This window comes from Thecamonas trahens, assembly GCF_000142905.1.
Source record: "Thecamonas trahens ATCC 50062 unplaced genomic scaffold supercont1.16, whole genome shotgun sequence".
Lineage (NCBI taxonomy): Eukaryota > Apusomonadida > Apusomonadidae > Thecamonas > Thecamonas trahens.
Window position 1 is genome coordinate 159,919 of NW_013657664.1, and position 17,174 is coordinate 177,092.

The 17,174-nt window shown below is 62.5% G+C and overlaps 9 protein-coding genes across 10 annotated transcripts; 3 read left to right on the forward strand and 6 right to left on the reverse strand.

Annotated features, from left to right (window-relative positions):
* Positions 1-571: 571 nt before the first annotated feature.
* Positions 572-2,604, forward strand: AMSG_03947 (ankyrin domain-containing protein; the record flags this gene model as incomplete). Its single annotated transcript, XM_013903744.1, has 2 exons — positions 572-649; positions 759-2,604. 2 exons carry the CDS (start codon positions 572-574, stop codon positions 2,226-2,228), a joined length of 1,548 nt encoding a protein of 515 aa, XP_013759198.1. The 3' UTR covers positions 2,229-2,604.
* Positions 2,238-3,830, reverse strand: AMSG_03948 (elongation factor 1-alpha; the record flags this gene model as incomplete). Its single annotated transcript, XM_013903745.1, has 3 exons — positions 2,238-2,321; positions 2,405-3,568; positions 3,792-3,830. The coding sequence occupies 3 exons, from the start codon at positions 3,828-3,830 to the stop codon at positions 2,238-2,240; spliced, it is 1,287 nt and encodes a 428-aa protein (XP_013759199.1).
* A 226-nt stretch (positions 3,831-4,056) lies between these two features.
* AMSG_03949 (uncharacterized protein) lies at positions 4,057-5,458 on the reverse strand (the record flags this gene model as incomplete). Its single annotated transcript, XM_013903746.1, has 2 exons — positions 5,276-5,458; positions 4,057-5,151 (listed from the first exon to the last, which is right to left on the reverse strand). Exons 1-2 carry the CDS (start codon positions 5,357-5,359, stop codon positions 4,057-4,059), a joined length of 1,179 nt encoding a protein of 392 aa, XP_013759200.1. The 5' UTR covers positions 5,360-5,458.
* Positions 5,459-5,779: 321 nt separating this feature from the next.
* AMSG_03950 (uncharacterized protein) lies at positions 5,780-6,355 on the reverse strand (the record flags this gene model as incomplete). The annotated part of the gene is made up of 1 exon (XM_013903747.1): positions 5,780-6,355. One exon carries the CDS (start codon positions 6,353-6,355, stop codon positions 5,843-5,845), a length of 513 nt encoding a protein of 170 aa, XP_013759201.1. The 3' UTR covers positions 5,780-5,842.
* An 882-nt stretch (positions 6,356-7,237) lies between these two features.
* Positions 7,238-8,000, forward strand: AMSG_03951 (allergen V5/Tpx-1 family protein; the record flags this gene model as incomplete). The annotated part of the gene is made up of 2 exons (XM_013903748.1): positions 7,238-7,906; positions 7,968-8,000. 2 exons carry the CDS (start codon positions 7,238-7,240, stop codon positions 7,998-8,000), a joined length of 702 nt encoding a protein of 233 aa, XP_013759202.1.
* Positions 8,001-8,610: 610 nt separating this feature from the next.
* AMSG_11789 (uncharacterized protein) lies at positions 8,611-9,168 on the reverse strand. The gene has a single exon (XM_013903912.1). The coding sequence runs from the start codon at positions 9,015-9,017 to the stop codon at positions 8,679-8,681; it is 339 nt and encodes a 112-aa protein (XP_013759366.1). The 5' UTR covers positions 9,018-9,168; the 3' UTR covers positions 8,611-8,678.
* Positions 9,169-9,530: 362 nt separating this feature from the next.
* Positions 9,531-12,758, forward strand: AMSG_03952 (the record flags this gene model as incomplete). Of its 2 annotated transcripts, XM_013903749.1 has the most annotated exons (3): positions 9,531-9,552; positions 9,922-10,241; positions 10,275-12,758. In XM_013903749.1, the coding sequence occupies 2 exons, from the start codon at positions 9,927-9,929 to the stop codon at positions 12,621-12,623; spliced, it is 2,664 nt and encodes an 887-aa protein (XP_013759203.1). In that variant the 3' UTR covers positions 12,624-12,758. The 2 variants fall into 2 exon arrangements, with proteins under 2 accessions (XP_013759203.1, XP_013759204.1); XM_013903750.1 differs by lacking the exon at positions 9,531-9,552 and having other exon boundaries at positions 10,014-12,758.
* A 784-nt stretch (positions 12,759-13,542) lies between these two features.
* AMSG_11790 (uncharacterized protein) lies at positions 13,543-14,228 on the reverse strand. Its single transcript, XM_013903913.1, has 2 exons — positions 14,061-14,228; positions 13,543-13,937 (listed from the first exon to the last, which is right to left on the reverse strand). The coding sequence occupies exons 1-2, from the start codon at positions 14,128-14,130 to the stop codon at positions 13,678-13,680; spliced, it is 330 nt and encodes a 109-aa protein (XP_013759367.1). The 5' UTR covers positions 14,131-14,228; the 3' UTR covers positions 13,543-13,677.
* A 534-nt stretch (positions 14,229-14,762) lies between these two features.
* Positions 14,763-17,016, reverse strand: AMSG_11791 (uncharacterized protein; the record flags this gene model as incomplete). The annotated part of the gene is made up of 2 exons (XM_013903914.1): positions 14,763-14,792; positions 14,890-17,016. The coding sequence occupies 2 exons, from the start codon at positions 17,014-17,016 to the stop codon at positions 14,763-14,765; spliced, it is 2,157 nt and encodes a 718-aa protein (XP_013759368.1).
* Between the last annotated feature and the right edge of the window lie 158 nt (positions 17,017-17,174).

Genomic DNA, 17,174 nt, shown 5'->3' on the forward strand with positions numbered 1-17,174 from the left:
GGGGGGGGGGGGGGGGCGAGCGCGTGGAGCGATCTGGACAGGATGCGTGATTGGGCGGCAGGAAAGTAGTATTCAGGGGATAGGGGGAGTGATGGGTGACGGGATATGTGTTGGGAGGGAGAGTTATGCGCGGGGGAGGGGGGGATTGGTCGCGATGCGGGGATCGGGGTGGTCTGGTCCGGCGAGGGGGGGGATCCCTCACACTCTACCTGCTCCCGGCTCTCCCTCCTTGGACACAACAGATACGGCCAAAGCGGGCATAGTTCCGAGAACTATACTTCCTCATGCCTAAAGTACATCAATCGCCACATTCTCTTCCATCCCAAACCACAGCCGTACTCCGATCCCTCCTGCCATGCCCGTTCCCAGTAGCCAATAACCCCCGTCGTCCCCAGCCCAGGTTGAGTCGCACAGGACGGAGTATGAGGACGAGATGACCAGCTCGGCCACACCTCGCTCACGTCGCCAGCACAGACACACACGCATACGCACGCAAACGCACGCGCACGCACTGTTACCACAGCAGACAGGCAGACGCATCTAACCACTTTCACCAAGAGACTCGCACGGCATGGCTGTAGAGGCGACCAAGCTGGCGGCCGAGCCTCCGCAGCGGTCTGTCCGTGGGTATGACGAGGACGGGCTGAAGGTAGGTGGATGGGAGGGAAGCGGGAGGGGCAGGAAAGGAGGGCGCCGGGGATGGCTATGGCTCACGTGTAGGTGCTGGATCGGATGGCGGATGTGGGTGTGTCGGGCAGCACGAGGTCGATGCGGCAGTGGCAGAGGGGATGAAGGCGAGGGAGGTGGCGGAGAGGGCGTGCAAGGAGAACGACTTTGCTATGGTTCAGTACCTGTTGGAGAGTGGGGCGGTGAGCATCGATGAGCCCGTCGATGGCTACGGCAATCGGATCGCCCACTATGCTGCGCTCAAGAGAAACGTCGGCGCCCTGCGGATGGCGCTCATCGCCGGCGCAGACGTCAACATGTGCAACGATGACGGATCGTCGGTGGTGCGGTCGGCGGCAGTCGGCGGGTGCGCCGAGGTGGTAGCGGTGCTTCTGGCAGCAGGCGCCGATCCGAACGTGGGCTCGGACTCGGGATCGACACCGCTGCATCAGGCGGTTGATCGCGGGTTTGCGGGCGTGGTCAAGGTGCTGCTCGACGGCGGAGGCGACCACAACAAGTGTGACAAAGCTGGGCGGACACCGCTGATGGTGGCTCTGTCCAAGTGGCAGGGCCACACGCTCGAGGCTGCGGCGGCGTCAGTCGACCTCATGATCGACGCTGGCTCGATCGACTGGACCCAGCGCGACGGCGAGGCCAACTCGATCCTACACTTTGCTTGCCAGAATGGCAAACTGGCGTCAATTGTAGACGTGCTCCCGACACTGTCGCCGTCGGCATTTGAGGCCAATGCAAGTGGCGAGACTCTGCTGCATGCTGCAGTGACCAACGCCGACAATAGCCGATGGCTGGCGGCGCTGACCAGCCTGCCGCTACTGGATCCGTGTGCTCGAGACGCGGCAGGCAACACTGTGTTGCACCGCATCTTTGCCACACGCGCTGACGAGCCGGACCAGCGAGTCGCCGGCATGCTGGACGCGCTGTTTAGCGTGTACGGAGCGCGTCTCGACGCGCTAGTCAATGAGTTTAACGCCGACGGTGTGACGGCGCTTCTCCTCGCGCTGACCAACGATGCTGTTCCCGACGCGCTGCAGATCCTCGTCGACCATGGCGCAGACGTTGGCCTCGAGCCTCTGCGTGGAGCAAAGTATCCGTCGACCGGGGCCAACTCGCGCAAGCTCTCCCCGCTGCTTTACGCCATCAAGCACAAGCACGTGGCGGTGGTTGAGGTCCTCCTTACCGCGCCGGGTCTTGACCCCGACGCTGTCACCGTCCGCGGCTCGGGGAGGACCGCGCTTCATGTGGCGGTCAAGACCGGCGACGTGGCCAAAGTTGGCGCGCTTCTCGACTCCGGCGCCGATATGTTCCGCGCCGACAAGGCCGGCAAGACGCCAAGCGACCTCGCCCGCAAGGCCGAAGTGGTGGCACTCCTCGAGAAGCGCGGCGGGCGCAAGCGGCCGCGAACTGATGACGAGACTCTACCGCCGCGCAAGGAGGCTGCGCTGCCGCCATGGAAGCGGCGCAAGTATCGGCAGCTGGCGCCTGCAGCCGCGGCGCCTGAACCAGTAGCAGCAGAAGATGAGGCGGGAGCTGGTGCTCCGTGAGGCGACGGTTTACTTTCTCTTGCCGCCCTTACCACCCTTGCCCTTCTTCTTGCCCTTCTTGCCGGACGGGGCCTGTTCCTTGATTTCGACAGACTTGATGACGCCAACAGCGACAGTTCGGCCCATGTCGCGGACGGCAAAGCGGCCGAGAGGGGGAAGGCGGTAAAGGGCTCCACGCACATGGGCATGAGCGGAACAAGGCGGACGAGGGCGGCGTCGCCGACGGCAATGGACCGCGGTGACTCCTCGACAACCTTGCCGGTCCGCTTGTCAAGCTTGGAAATGAGCTCATCAAAGCGGCAGACAATGTGAGCGGTGTGGCAGTCGATCATGGGCATGTAGCCTGTGGAAATGAACAACGGGTGGTTGAGGACAATGATCTGGGCCACAAACGAGCCGACCTCCTGGGCCGGGTTGTCGTTGGCGTTGGACGCCACAAAGCCGCGCTCGATATCGGAGATGCCAAGGCTTTTGACGTTAAACCCAATACTGTCCCCGGCGTTGCCGGCTTCCAGCTGCTCGTGGTGCATCTCAACCGACTTGCACTCGGCAACAGCACCCGAGGGCGCAAACTGGATAGCCATGCCCGGCTGGATGACGCCGGCTTCGACTCGCCCGACCGGGACAGTGCCAAGGCCGTCAATGACATACACGTCCTGAACGGGGATGCGGAGCGGACGCTCGGTCGCCCGCGTCGGCGCCTTGATGCTGTCCAGCGCCTCCAGCAGCGTCGGCCCTGTCCACCATGACATGTTGCTCGACGGCTCGAGCATGTTGTCACCAGTCCAGCCCGAAATGGGGACAAAGGTGACCTTCTTCGGGTTGTACCCGACCTTCTTGATGGCGCTCTTGACCTCGGCCACGATCTCCTCAAACCGCTGCTGCGAGAACTGGACCGAGTCGGCGTCCATTTTGTTGACCGCCACAATTAGCTGCTTGACGCCGAGCGTGTACGCGAGCAGCGCGTGCTCGCGCGTCTGCCCGTCCTTGGAGATGCCAGCCTCGAAGCCGCCACGGGTCCCGTCAATGACCAGCACGGCGCAGTCGGCCTGCGAGGTTCCTGTGATCATGTTCTTGATAAAGTCGCGGTGGCCCGGTGCGTCGATGACCGTCACATAGTAGTTGTTCGTCTCAAACTTCCACAGCGAGATGTCGATGGTGATACCCCGTTCGCGCTCAGACTTGAGCTTGTCCAGCACCCAAGCGTACTTGAACGAGCCTTTGCCGGCCTCACCTGCCTCCTGCTCAAACTTGGCGATCTGCCGAGCGTCGATCCCGCCGCACTTGTAGATTAGATGCCCTGTTGTTGTCGACTTGCCCGAGTCCACATGTCCGATCACCTACTCGCGTGCAACCACAGCAACACCCACCCTCGATGAGTCTCCCGCCAGTATCGGCCACAACTCACGACCCATCAGTTGGCCATCCGTCAGTCAGGTTCGTCGGCCCACAGCTCAGACCATTCCTTGGCTCATCGCTCGGGCCCTTTGTCGGTCGGAGGGAAGGGGGAAGGGGGGTGGGGGGGGGGGGAAGGGAGCGGAAGGAAGGCAAAGGGACACATACCACAATGTTGATGTGGGTTTTCTCATTGGTGGCCGCCATGGTGGGACGCGCTGTGCCGAAAGAGAAGTGGAGGTGTGTGTGAATGTGTGTGTGTGTGTGTGTGTGTGTGTGTGTGTGTGTGTGCGGCACTGGACCGATGTGGGACATAGGCAGAGGCAGAGGCAGAGGCAGAGGCAGAGGTAGAGACACAGCTGGTCAAGCTACGGGCAATCCCACTCCCAAGTCATCGCAGTATCTCTCTAGCTGCTGCTTCATGGCAATGGCATCACTTCTTTCGCGAGGCCGTGAGCGAGACGGCCGAGGTCTTGCCGACCTCGTCCTCGGCAACGAGCGAGTCGCGAAGCATGGCCTGGGTGTCCTTGGACGAGCCAGTGCGCAGCTGCGTGGTAAAGAGCGCTCGCATCTGGGGCCGTACTGAGGCGCGGACCTCCTGGCGAAAAGTGTGCAGGCCGAGATGCGGGGTGGTGCGGAGGACAGCGCCGAGGGCATCGCGCGACTCGTCAGCGACATCGGCGACGACGTCGGCGACATACGAGTCGCCATGCATGCCCTGCCATGCCCCGAGCCCCGACGCGTTGAGTTTGTGACGGGCTCCTACCCGTGACGCAACGGTCGGAGATATTCGCACCACCGACTGGCCGTGAGCGCTTCGTCTCGGCCCGGACGGAGAATGGAGCGAGCGGGCTCCGGGCGTCAGCGCCCGGGACCGCGGCGGCGAACGCGGCGCTGACGGGCTTGCCGAGCTGGCTCCTCCTCGGAGTGGCGACGGAACAACCCGAACGTGGTAGTGGCGATAGGTGTGAGGTGAAGGCGTCGAGACGCCCTTGGACACCAACACGTCCTGAAGCGGATCGCGATCGCCGGTAAATCTCGCCTCGGCCGAGGCATGCGGCGACGGTGAGGACTGGACGCGGCTCACGTTCCCGCGGTTACGTCTGCCTCTGGCCGACTTGCTCTTCTTCCTGCGCCGCCGCTGCCGCTGCGGTCGAGGCTCGCGGCCGTCAACGGACACAGCGGCAATCAGGTGCGCAGCCCACACCCGGCTCGTCCGCTGCCGGCCACCCTCAGCCCGCTTCCGCACCTCATCGCACTCGGACCGCAGCACGTCCGACTCGGGCATGATCGAGCACACATGCTCATACGCGTCTAGAGCCTGCGGCCAGTGCTCTGCTGCCGCCAGCACCTTGGCCAGAGTATGGAGCGCCACAATGCGCTCCGGATCGCGAAAGTCGACCGAGTCTGCAAACGCCGCACATGCCAGATGTGCATCCGTCAGCGCCAACTGATTCATCCGCAAGTGCATAAAGCACTCGGCCCGGCGCACAAGCGCCATCACGTACTCGGGGTCGATCTCCAGGATCTATCCACCTCCCATCACCGCGTCCATCGTCCACACCATCATGATCCACAATGAGTCTCCCCACCCTCTCCCTCCATCCTCCTCCTCCCCCCATCTTCCTCCTCGCTCTCCTCACTCTACATACCTCCGAGTACACCCGTGAGGCGGCCATGTACTCCCCTTCCTCAAAGGCATCCTCGCCAGCGTTGAACAGCTCGTCCACGTCCATGCCGTTGCCTGTTGAGCTTTCCGTCAGAACTAGCCTGTCGCCAATCTGTTCCTCTCCTCTGATCAGCCTTGCTTGTCTCGTCGGCCACTCAGACTCGTCCTGTATCGCCGGCTCCAGTCGGCTAGCGGTCTGTCGCCAATGGCCCGTGCAACCGCCTGCGGACACCGACTCGGGCACGCCTGCGGAGAGAGTGTGAGGGGTACAGCAGCCCTTCGGAGAGGCAAGTACAGTTGTTCCTCTTCCCTTGCTTGCAAAGATTGTTGCTTGCTGGCGCGTGGCAGAGGCAAGTGTTTTGCAGTAAGCAAGGGGTAGGAGAGGGGGAGGAAGACGAGGAGTGGTCAACGGACAGCCGCTCACCCTCAGCTCGGAGCACCGCGGAGGCTACAAGGCACCGCGAGCACTGCTCGCCGTCATCCACTTAGGAACTCATTTACAGCACCCCGGGATGCAAAGCGATGAAGAATACAATTGGCAATGATGGCTTCAGGAGAGGTCATGGATGATTGGATCGGCGACAGCCACCTCGAGCTCGAAGGCATCGACGCGGGCAAACTCGGCGATGAGGCGAGCTTCTTCGGCGGCGGAAGCAGCAGTCCACTCGGCCTGGAAGGCAGCAGTCTTTTGAATCCGCTTGCGCTTGCGGGTCCGCCGCTGAGCAGCGCGCTCGGCGGCAGCGGCACGGATCTGCTCGGCGGCCTGCTCGCGAGCGCGGGCGCGGACCCGGGCGGTGGAAGCGGCGGCCACACGCCGCGACTTGCGAAGCGAGGTCCGCCCGCCCACAGGCTCGGTCTCATCAGCACCGGCCATGACACTCAGCTCGGTGCGGGCCGGCGAGGTCAGAGTGCGGGCCATCGAGCGACTCATCATCATTGATGCCGCCCGCGAGTTGGCAAACAGCGGCGCAGAGACCGAGACCTCCGAGTCCTCGGCAGCAAGCGCCGCTAGCGTTGACTCACCCATCTCCTCCGATGAGTCCAGCAGCAGGTCACGGAGCATCGAGTCGTTCGAGCCGATCGAGAGCTGCGCCAGGAACGAGAGTTGTCGAGCTTGGCCAGCAGCGACTCATCACCCATGGCTGACACATCGATGTCGTCGTCCGACTCGCTGCCTGACTCGCTGCCTCTTGCCTCGGGCCGCGTCTCTTTTCCACGCACTGGCGAGATCTTGAGCTCATTCAAGTCCAGCCCGCCGCCAAGGCCGCGGAACCGCTTCGACGCCCGCCGAAGGCTCCCGGAGGCCAGCGACTTGCGGCCGTACGTCATTGAGACGTTCCCACCCGCCGCACCCTGACCACCACGCCCAATGTTGGTCACCTCTTCAAGTGGCATTGTTCCCTCACACACCACGTAGCGTCTCGAGTTGCGAGTGCAGTGCGTGCGCGTACCCTTCCTTTCCCCCCCCCCCCCCCCCGCCCCCCCGCCGCCGCGCCAACAGCAAAAGTTTGAATGCAGTTTGGATCTCCCCTCCCCGGACGCCACGCGGCATCTAGCCATCACTGCGATGTCAGGTCCTTCTATCTTACATCAACTCGTCTTCAAGAGCTACTTGGGACACCTGCACATGTGGATCGGTGGTCCTGGCTCCATCGAAATAGGTGGCCGATGTCGAGGTCGCATCCAAGTCGAGGTCGAGGTTGACAGCCCCAGCTCGTCCCGCCCAGCAAATCTGTGGCAACGTTCCTGGTCGGCGGGCAGGAGAAGCGCCCGGCCCGAAGCTGCTTCAGCACACAGCACCTCACTTTGCCCGAGCTCGAAGGCTATGAGTCGAGCACAACTCGAGGGCGAGCTTTTGAGCGAGCTGCATGCGCTTCGCAACCAGCCCCGGGCGTACGCTCAGCGGCTAGCACGCCTCCGCAGGCACTACGACGAGGCGTCCGGCATGCTCCGGCTGCCGGGGCAAACACCGATTCTGACAGCCGAAGGTGTCGCTGCGCTAGATGAGGCCATTGATGTGCTGGTGGAAATCGCGGCACCGCTGCCGCTGCTCACACCCTACCGCGGACTCGCCGCCGCCGCTGCTGAACACTGCGCGGATCTCGCGCGGACCGGCGAGGCCTCGCACTTTGGCTCGGACGGCTCAGCGCCGGCGCAGCGTGTAGAGCGGTATGGTAAGTGGCGAGTGGCAACAGCTGAGAACATTTCGTACGGCGGCGAGTCGGCCTTTCGCATCATGGCTAAGCTGCTTATCGACGACGGCGTGCCCGATCGTGGCCATCGTGCCACCATGCTGGACCCCGAATACGCCTGCGTCGGCATTGCTGTTGCGTCACACCCCGTCTACAACACCGTTGCCGTCTTCGAGTTTGCAGCCGTCTTTGAGGACGCGCTGGCAATTGCCCCGCCACCGTCACTTCTCTCTGATCCAACATGCCTTACCCCCAACGCCGCGCCGCCCGACGAAGGCACAGGACCACCGTGCGCCGGGTGCGGCGAGCGGATTGTCCGCACCGGTACACGCGCTCTCAACAAGGAGTGGCATCCAGAGTGTCTCAAATGTGCGGTGTGTGGCGATGTGCTCAACGGTGACTTTTTCACCAAAAACGGCGCCGTCTACTGCGAGCGCGACTTTAAGGACAGCTTTACTCCGCGCCGCTGCCCAGCGTGCCAAGTCCTCGTCTATGCCAATCCTGACACATCGATAGACGGCTCGTCGTGGCACTCGTGTTGCTTTGTCTGCTCCATTTGCGATGCGCCGCTGAGTGCAGAGACTGCAAGGCTCTCGCCAGACGGGTGCACACTGACGTGCTCCGAACACGCGCTAGAGCTCACACAGGCTAACGCGCACCCATCTTCTCTCACAGTACCAGAGCCACAACCACAAGTTGCACCCGCCAGTCCTGTGCAAAACACTACAAGACTCTCCATCTTCTCGCTCGGATCGTTGTCTGAGATGGTGGCCCAGCCCGGTGCAACAAGCAACGATGTGCCGCCCCTCCGTTTGACGCTGTCCCACAACCATCACAACCGTCGCACACCCAACCGCCGCCATTTGACACGGACGTCCTACCTGTCGAGTCTTCTGAGCCTTCTGCGGTACCTCCCAGATTTGACTCCTCTCGATTGGCTGTGTTTGGCCTTGGATCGCTCTCGGATATGGTGGCGCATCAAGCTGGCGTGCCCAAAAAGCCAGTTGATCAAGATCCTGCGATAGGGGAGCAGCCAGTGGCAAAACCGATGACACGGCTCTCTGTCTTTCGACTTGGCGCGCTGTCGGAAATGGTTGAACCGTCATCAACAGCAGCCCGCCCGCGGCCGGTACCGCGACCTCAACACGATCAAAACGCCGATCCGGCAAGCCAGACCATCAACGGCAGCACGATCTACAGCCTTCCGCCGCTCTCGGCGATGGCAGAGGGCTCCAGGAGGCCTACACTGGTGAGTCTTAGCCTTGGGCCTTCTCTGCAAGCCGAGGCGCTTTGCCAGACGCGCTTGTCGGCGCCCCCAGCAACTGGCCTTTCAACGACAGTCTTCGCAGAGCCGAGGCGGCCAGCAATGACGGCTCGGTCCAGAGCTCGAGCCCCATCTGGCACTCTCTCCGAACGATCGTCGCTTACGTACATCTCGCCCACCAAGATCGCTGCTGCCAACAAGGCTCCTCTTGAAGCCATCACTTCATCGTTCTCCTCCAACTTTGTGTAGCTCGGCAGGACGATGCACATCCGGAGAGTTAAACTGTGATGGCCACACCGTGAAAGTGATGTGATGCGTCCGTGCGCGCGCTTCCTCGCACCTGTGGTGAACGTTGCAATTGTGTCCTAGCCAATTAGCCACCACAGCCAACCCCGCGCCGTAGATTGTGACGTGTTGTGTCCTGTGTCTTGCGCCTCGCGTCTGACGAAAGCTGTGCTCATGCGCGAACAAAGAGTCACCCAACCAAACTCACCCCTAACCATCTCGACTGGCTCGATCTGCTTGACCTGCTTGACCGCCTTTGAGCGCGAAGCAATCATCTTCTGGCCCTCTTCCCAAGTTCACCAAGCCATGGCCTTGATTTTGTCGGTCAAGTGCCTGCACCCGCTTGTTATGCCACCGACATCGTCCGCTGTGGCATCGTGTTGAGGCCGAACGAGTTGACCAGCAACCGGAGCGAGTGGCGGCTCGTTCTGTCTTTGCCCGGCGGCACCCGCACCAGCACCACCACCAGCACCAGCACCACCAGCACTTCCCTCGCCGCGAAGGGGGCTCCATCCCAGAGTAAGCAACCCATAGCGGAGGGTGCGGCGCAACGTAGTGCAACGCATCCCAAGAGTGGGACGAGGGCGCATGGCACACCGCGCCAAGCGCGAGAGCGTGGGCAAGCCGTTCTACATTCTACCTCCCCTTCCCCCTCCTCCTCCTCCCCTTTCATACGCATACCCTTGCATGTGCTGTCATCCTCCCATACATATACAGCGCAGCGCGTAGCTTCCATGTCGTGGCTCGTGGCGAGCCGGGCCGGGCGTGGAGCTTTGACCCGAATGGCGATCGATCGTGGTAGCTGTCACAAGGCCGGCGAATGTGGTTCACGACCTTTTCTGGAGCGCACGCGCTCGACGTCGCACACTCACCTCGCGAACATACTAGTCGGGATGAGTGCTGATGCGACGAATCGGGACTCGCTAGACAAGCTGCAGGCTGCAGGTTTGCGTGGGCTCTCCCCTTCTCTTTGGCAAGCTATGCTTGCGGCAGACTGTGGCGTGACTGCCGAGACGGAGGAGATCGACACGGTCAAGGATGCTCTGGTGGCGTTTTGTGAGAAGCGGGCGGCTTCGGAGGTCGAGGGAGTGACCCTGTCTAGGGATGATTGGATTGAGGTTGCCAGCTCGTGTCTGAGTCACAACTTTGCGGCCAGCCTGTCCGTGGCTGGATTTGTGGACTTCATGCTCACTACTGCAGCGCGGGAGGCTCAGGCCAAGGCTGAGCTGGAAGCGCGGGAGGCTCAGGCCAAGGCTGAGCTGGAAGCGCAGATTGCGGACAAGGATGCCGAGATTGCGGACAAGGATGCCGAGATTGCGGACAAGGATGCCGAGATTGCGGAGCTCAAGGCGGTGTCACAGGTGTCCCCGACGTCGAGACTCGAGGTGCCGTACTTGAAGCCAGTGCGGGCCAAACACTTTGCGGGCGTTGTGCCGACCGGTAGCCGCTGGGTTGCCTCGCCCGAGCTTCTTCTTGCGCCAATGCTGATGGGTGAAGTGGTGATGGGTGTGCTCTCTCTTGGGACCAGCGGCACGGCCTCACTGGAAGTGCAGCATCTGGATGACATCCCGGATGCGTGGACAGGCTTTGTGGCATCTGGCCTGCGTAAGGCGAACACGATCGGAAGCACCGTAGTCTGCCACGAGCTCATCAAGGCTACCTTACCGCTGTTTCGGGGGCTCAGCAACAACCACAAGGTCCAGTCGTTCTACAGAGGCTCGGTTGGCGTGGCAGCGCTCGAGTCATCGTTGACTCATCGAGTGTGCGAGGGTCTGGGTCACGTCTTTGCCAACCAGCAAGGGACACGGGCTGGGTTCCACTCGTCCAGCTCTCAAAGCACATTCTCTGTGGCGTCACCTGCCAAGACCAACCCGAGCCACACGGACCGTGCACGTGCGAAGCGTACCGCAAACTCTTCGTCACGTAGCCACGAGCCGCAGACGTCCGGGCTGTACAGCAGCGCAGCCCGGATGAACATTGGGCGGGAGATTGCGGTCTCACATGGGCAAGGTTGGGACGGAGTGAGACCAGTTGACACCCAGCTCAGCACCAAGGTGGATGTGCTGTTTACGTTTGAGGAGAACGAGATGGTGCTGCCATTGGGACTGTGGGAGCCTGGATTCGATCCCAAATCGGCCCAGTGTCCGATCACCATGCACAAGAGGAAGCAGGCCTACGGCTACGCGCACAACCTCACGCGGGCCTCAGCGGGCTTTCCGCACACAATGGCGCTCGTGGCGCTGCGGTCCGAGTACCCGACGCGGGCCAACAAGGCTCTGCAGGTGCGGACGAAAATGGCGGTCGACGGCTATGTGCTCCAGGCTGAAAAGTGCCGCGCGCTTAAGGCCAAGGCCACCGACGATGAGCCTGTTGAGCACACCGAGCTGGTTCTGGACTGCGTCGAGCTGGTGCGAGCGCTGGAGGCGCCGGCGGAGCTGGAAGACGACGAAAAGTTTGACTGGTTCATGCGCAAGGTGAGCCAGTTTTCGCTGGCGATGTTTGCAGCGGCGCATGTGGCATCCGAGCGCCATGCCGTGGGCGGGGATGGGGGCGACGGGGTGAAGAACGTGTCGAAAGTGCTGTCCACAGAGGGTAAGATGGTGTACAAAGCGTTTGACGGCTCGAAGACCCGTTCGATCAACGAGCATCTTTGGCGCAAGTACGCAAGCGACGTGTTTGTGACCGGCCTGTACCAGGCTGTGGTGGACGACGAGACCGAGGAGGCGACGACTGACATGGGCATGGCATACCTTGTCGGCCGAGCCAAGGCGGCGGCGCAAGGTGCGGGTGCAAGCAGAGAAGCGCTGCCGTCGGACCGGGACGAGCTGCTGGCGAGCCTGGAGAACCTGATATCGGAGCAGCAGGGAACCGACAGCGACATTTGGGCGATGCAGGCAGCCTGCGATGATCTCCGTGCTGCAGCCAACAGCGGAGGTATGCCTGGCAAGCGGGTGCTGGGCAGCGACGGACGCTGGTACCGCGAATACGGACTAGTCATGCGTCTGGTGCCTGCAGTGGCCGACGTGACGGTGGCGCACTTTGTGTCGCTGTTCAAAACTCTCCAATGCATGGACAACGACGGAGTGGCCCACCTCGACATCCGCGACGCCAACTTGGTGTTTGGGGCCGACGGGAAGACACACATCATCGACTGGGATCTGGCCGGCGTGTCTGGAGAGGCTGTGTATCCGGTTGGGTTCAATTGGGTCACCGACGGCATGCGTGTCGAGTCGGTCATGGATGCTGTGGCCAAAAACGAGACCCCTACTGGCTACGCGTGGCACGACGTTGTGGGCGCGGGCGGGGTCATGAAGCTGTACTCCTGCGATTCAAAGGACAATCGGACGGTCTGGAAAAAGGTGACCGAGACCCTGGTGAATGTGGACGATGCCTCGTCGGCGAGGTCCGCTTTGGCAGTTGCCATTGAGGAGCTTAGCTCGAAGGAGAACGTTCGCTTGTGGTGCCTTGGGCGGGAGAAGACCGTCTTGGCAACTGACTCTCCTCCGCTCTCGCCCGATGGATCACCGGCTCGGGCGGCGGTGGGGTCGTCGTCAGCAGAGTCGTCGCCAGCTGGCTCATCATCGACCTAGCCGCCGTCAGGGGGTCGGTAGACCCAGAATCACCCCCCCCCCCCCTCCCCTCTGTTCCCGCCGCACCCGTTCCTTGAAGGCCGGGTCAGCAGCGACTACAGCTGTGGCAAGCTAATGTAAAACTCAACATTCACGGCTGCCCAGCGATCTCGTCGCACCCGAAACTGCGCGCGCCTCCAACCACCTCGGTCGTCCGAGCACAGTCAGCGACGTCTATCGGCCGCCCCTCCCCCTTCATCGACTCAGGAGCACACACACACACATTATCTCACACCTGAAACGGGGGAGACATCCATTGAGCCGTCGGTCCGCCGACGGTAACCAGTGCCGTCACATGCTGTCGGCACTAACATTCACATTGCCAGCCTTTCCCTGGTGGGCCGCCGGATGCTCGGTGGTCCTGAGCTGCAACCAGGACAGAGGATGGCCTCTTGGAGGGTGGGATGAGACGGAACGTCGGTCGTCGACGTCCCAGAGAGGGATTCCAAGTGAGCAGAGTACGCTGCAGTCGATGTTGAACACCCTACAAGTTGTAGGGTTGTATCTCTTGCGGATGTGCTTTAAGGCGGCCGTCTTCTCGCTTCTGTGAGATCAGTGATTTTGCATTTCTTGGGACCGGCGCACAATCCCACATCAGATGACACAACGGAATGGTGCCTTTCTGCTATACACCCTGCAACAACTCTCTAGCACGTGATCTGGAGCACAGGAGCTCTCAACGGCTCTGCTGTGTCTCGTCCATATTGTCAATGCCATACCGCAATGCCAAACTCTTCCCCCCCCCCCTCTCCACGCGATCCGACGCATCTGTCCCAAGGCAGGAGGGAGACGCTCTCCCTTGCTGGACAGCTAGCCCCTGCACCCCTGCAGGGTGGCGGATGACCCCTACTCGGCCCGGCTCGCGCTCACGCCGGCCCGATCCGTGTCCTGACTTTTACCCAAGGTCAGGCCCCAAGTCCAAACGCATCATGCGTGCGACGAGGCTCACAGGGAAGCTTGCGCCTAGAGTTCCAGGAGTCTGCAGGAAGCCCGTGCGACACTCGGTAGGTAGTTGTCACACATTGTCAGCTGAGTGCTGATAGCCGATCAGATCAGGAGCGCCCAGAGGCGGGTCCTTCGACAGAACGATGATCATGGCCGGATGATCGTTGTGCGACTCAATGGTGGAGACCTGATGCAGGCCCGGTATCTTCCGTTTGAGTGCCTCAGCAACCGAGACAGCCTTGGGCACAGCCCGTCCGCGAGCACGGATTTCAAGCATTGGACCCTCTGCAAGCACCTTTGCGCCGTATCCCACATACAACTTGACCTTACCTGCCCCTCCCTCCACACCCACCCCACAGCATCCATCCACAACAACAACATTCACAACGTGTCCGTGAGTCCCACTGTCGTTCGGATGACCCTCCCCCTCCCCCCCCCTCCCGCCTCACCTACCCTGTGTGGTCACACCAATGGCATGGGCGGGCAGGCCTCCGTTGGTGCCGGCCGGGCTGGAAGCAGCCATGCTAGATGCAAGTGCTGGCACTGGTGCTGGTGCTAGTTGGTCACTGCTTCTACCTTCAACCTCTACCTTCACCCGTGTCCACAGCGGACTCCGTGTGAGAGTTGAGTGGGCGTGCGAGTGCGGCCGGCGAGCTGTCCACAGTGGAAACGAGCTCAGCAGGCAGGTCGTTGGCGACGATTGCGTTCATTCCTCCTCCTCATCATTGTCGTCTTCGCCATCATTTTCGTTCTCGCCACTAGCTGGCCGAGTAGTAGATGATGATCTCTTGCGCTTGCGCCGCTTGCGACGGCTGCCGCTATCGCCAGATCTTGATCGGCGACGGCGGCGGGGATGACTACCACCTTGGTCGTCATCATCGCCGTCGTTGTCCGCCTCGTCGCCGGACTCGCTGTCATCCTGGCGGACATCAACATCGTCGTCGTCATCGTCGTCGTCGTCGCTGTCGTCGCTATCGTCGCTGTCGTTGTCGCCGTCGTTGCCATCGTCGTCGTAGGAGCTTTCGTTGTCGTCGCCTTCCTCGCCGACCGACGCTTGCTCGAGCTCGGCAAGTAGGAGTTCCGCCGAGGCCTCGACGGTGTCAGGAACGACCGAGACCGGAGCAGTCAGGGCAGCAGCGCCCCAGACCACATCCATCAGGTCGTCATCGTCGCCGCTAGCAGGAGCTGCTGGCGGCTCGGCAGACGTGGATGCTGGCTGTTCGTGAGCAGATAACGAGGACGGCTGAGGCGCCGGACTGGCGACAGCTTCGGGAGCGGGTACGATTTGCGGTGGCGCTTGCGGCTCCTGCTTGGCGAGGTCTGATGGACGCGACACCGGATCGAGGGTCTTGCGTGCCTTGCGAGGACCGGTTGGAGTCTGGTCGAGGTGCGGCGGGGCAGAGCGAGCGCGCTTGCGAGAAAGTCCGGGCGCCGAGGCCACGGCGGCCTCATCGGCCTCGTCGACGTTCTGAGGGCGCTTCTTGCGGAGCTCAGCAAGCGCGGTCTCCATTTCCTCATCGTCATGAACCGGACGGAGCTCTTGGGCTTTGGCGGCGGCTTCGACTGCGCGGTACTTGCCCATTTCAGCGATGGGCAAGCTGAAGCGGTCGACGTCGGCAGCGGGAGCGAGACGAACGCTCGGATCCAGCCGTGACCGCAGCAGGGCGAGTGAGTCAAGCAACTCTGTCGCTGGAATGTCAAAGACGTTCGTCGAGTGCACGGCAGTGTGGGTGGCGAGACTGGCGGTGGTGAGCGAGGCAGGTAGCGAGAGGCCATCAATCTCGTCGAGCTCAGGCGGTGGGGCGTCGCCGGAGGCGCCGGCACCGCTTTCGGCGCCAAAGCTGCGTGCGGCAGACGAGGCAGCCAGTGCCGCTTTGGGATCTTCCAGCACGTCTGACAGTGCGGCCGGAGCGGCAGCGGCGATGGCGGCATTGACATCGGCCACAAACTTGTCGGCTTCCTTTGCAGCCGCGGCTGTGGTAGACTTGAGCGAAGCTGGAATGGAAAAGTGGTATCCGACTAGCTGCGAGACGTCGGGCATGGCCGCCGGCGGAAGACCAAACTTCTTAAAGGCCTCACGCATTATGCGGATGTAGTAGCACGGGAGCGAGGCAAAGTAGGCTGCCATGGCAGCGCGCCAGCGCGGCGACGAGACGGCCGCGTTCTTGGACTCGACAGCCTCATCGAGGAGCGGCCAGAGATGGCCAAAGTTGTAGGGGAGGACGTAGAGGTGAACACGGTCGCGGGCAGGCGTCAATTTGAGCATGGCAAATGGGTAGCCGAGCGAGTCGGCCTGCGACGAGGAGCCAGGAACAAAGACGTGCCAAGCACCGGCTGGCGGATGGGCCCGCATAAATGCTGTGAGGGCACAATCCTGAACGTCATAGCGGTCGTAGGGAAAGCCTTCTGGGATGCGGCGCGAGGCATCCTTGATGAGGACGTGCAGGTCCGGGACGGCGCTGCGGGGCGGAAGTCGGGCGAGCGAGGTGGTGGGGAAGAAGTTCTCAGGAATGGGCCACATGCCGGTGCCAACGGCACTCGACAGGATAAGGCCCGACTCGGAGGCGAGGGTCTGCGGTGAGACCTTGTCCGGCAGACCGTCCGGGGCGGCAATCTTCCAGGTGATGTGAACGCGCGGGATGACCGGGAACATTGAATCGACAGCACGGAGGAGAGCCTTGAGCGACCAGGCTTCGACGACAGCGCCGCCGGTGACAAACGACATGGCGGCGGCTGGGACGCGCGACGAGGAGATGCGACGGTAGAGGAGGTCCTCTGGAATGGGCGTGTCCGGCGGGAGCGTCTGGCCGACCGGGGAGCGGAACGACGAGCCCCATTCGGATGGGACCGGCGTGGACGGTGAGCGCTTGGGCGGTGGGCCGGTGGCCGGAATGCGGAGGACAAGAGTGTGAACGGTCTGATCCCAGCGGAATGGCTCGCGGGTCAGCTCCATGCCCGGCCAGTGTGCCGGCGGGAGGGTGAGGGTCTTGGCCGGGCCGGACTCGGAGGTGAGCGACGAGCCGTCGGTAACGAGCAGGACCTGCGAGGGAACAGCGGCCGGGAGCGAGCGGCCGGCGGTGTACGAGTCGCTCTCGCGCTGCAGACGGAAGGCGTTGAGCAGCATGAAGGCGAGCTTGAGGGCCGAGCCGAGGTCTGTATAGTGGACAGGCCTGAGGGCGCGGAGGGCGGCGGCAAAGACCTCGTACGGCGCGCCCCAGCCTGCAGCCACAGCCTCCAGCCCTGGCGCGCAGGTGACGAGCATAAAGTGATCGCCGCGCCCGGGTGCCTCGCGCAGGCGATTCTTGACGAACCGCTCCACAGCGCCCTTTGCGGCGTCGAGGAGGGTCATGGCCGAGCCTGTGGTCTGGGCCATGGACACCGAGGTGTCGACCACAAAGACAAAGAGCATGGCGGGGGTGTGTGGAGGGTGTGGAGGGTGTGGAGGGAGTGGAGGGTGTGGAGAGTGTGGAGGGTGTGGAGGGATGGAGGGGCGGGATGAGGGAGAGAGCCAAGTGCAGAGCTTGCCTGTCTGCAGGCCGTGGTGTGTGGTGGCTGGGGAGGGGGGGG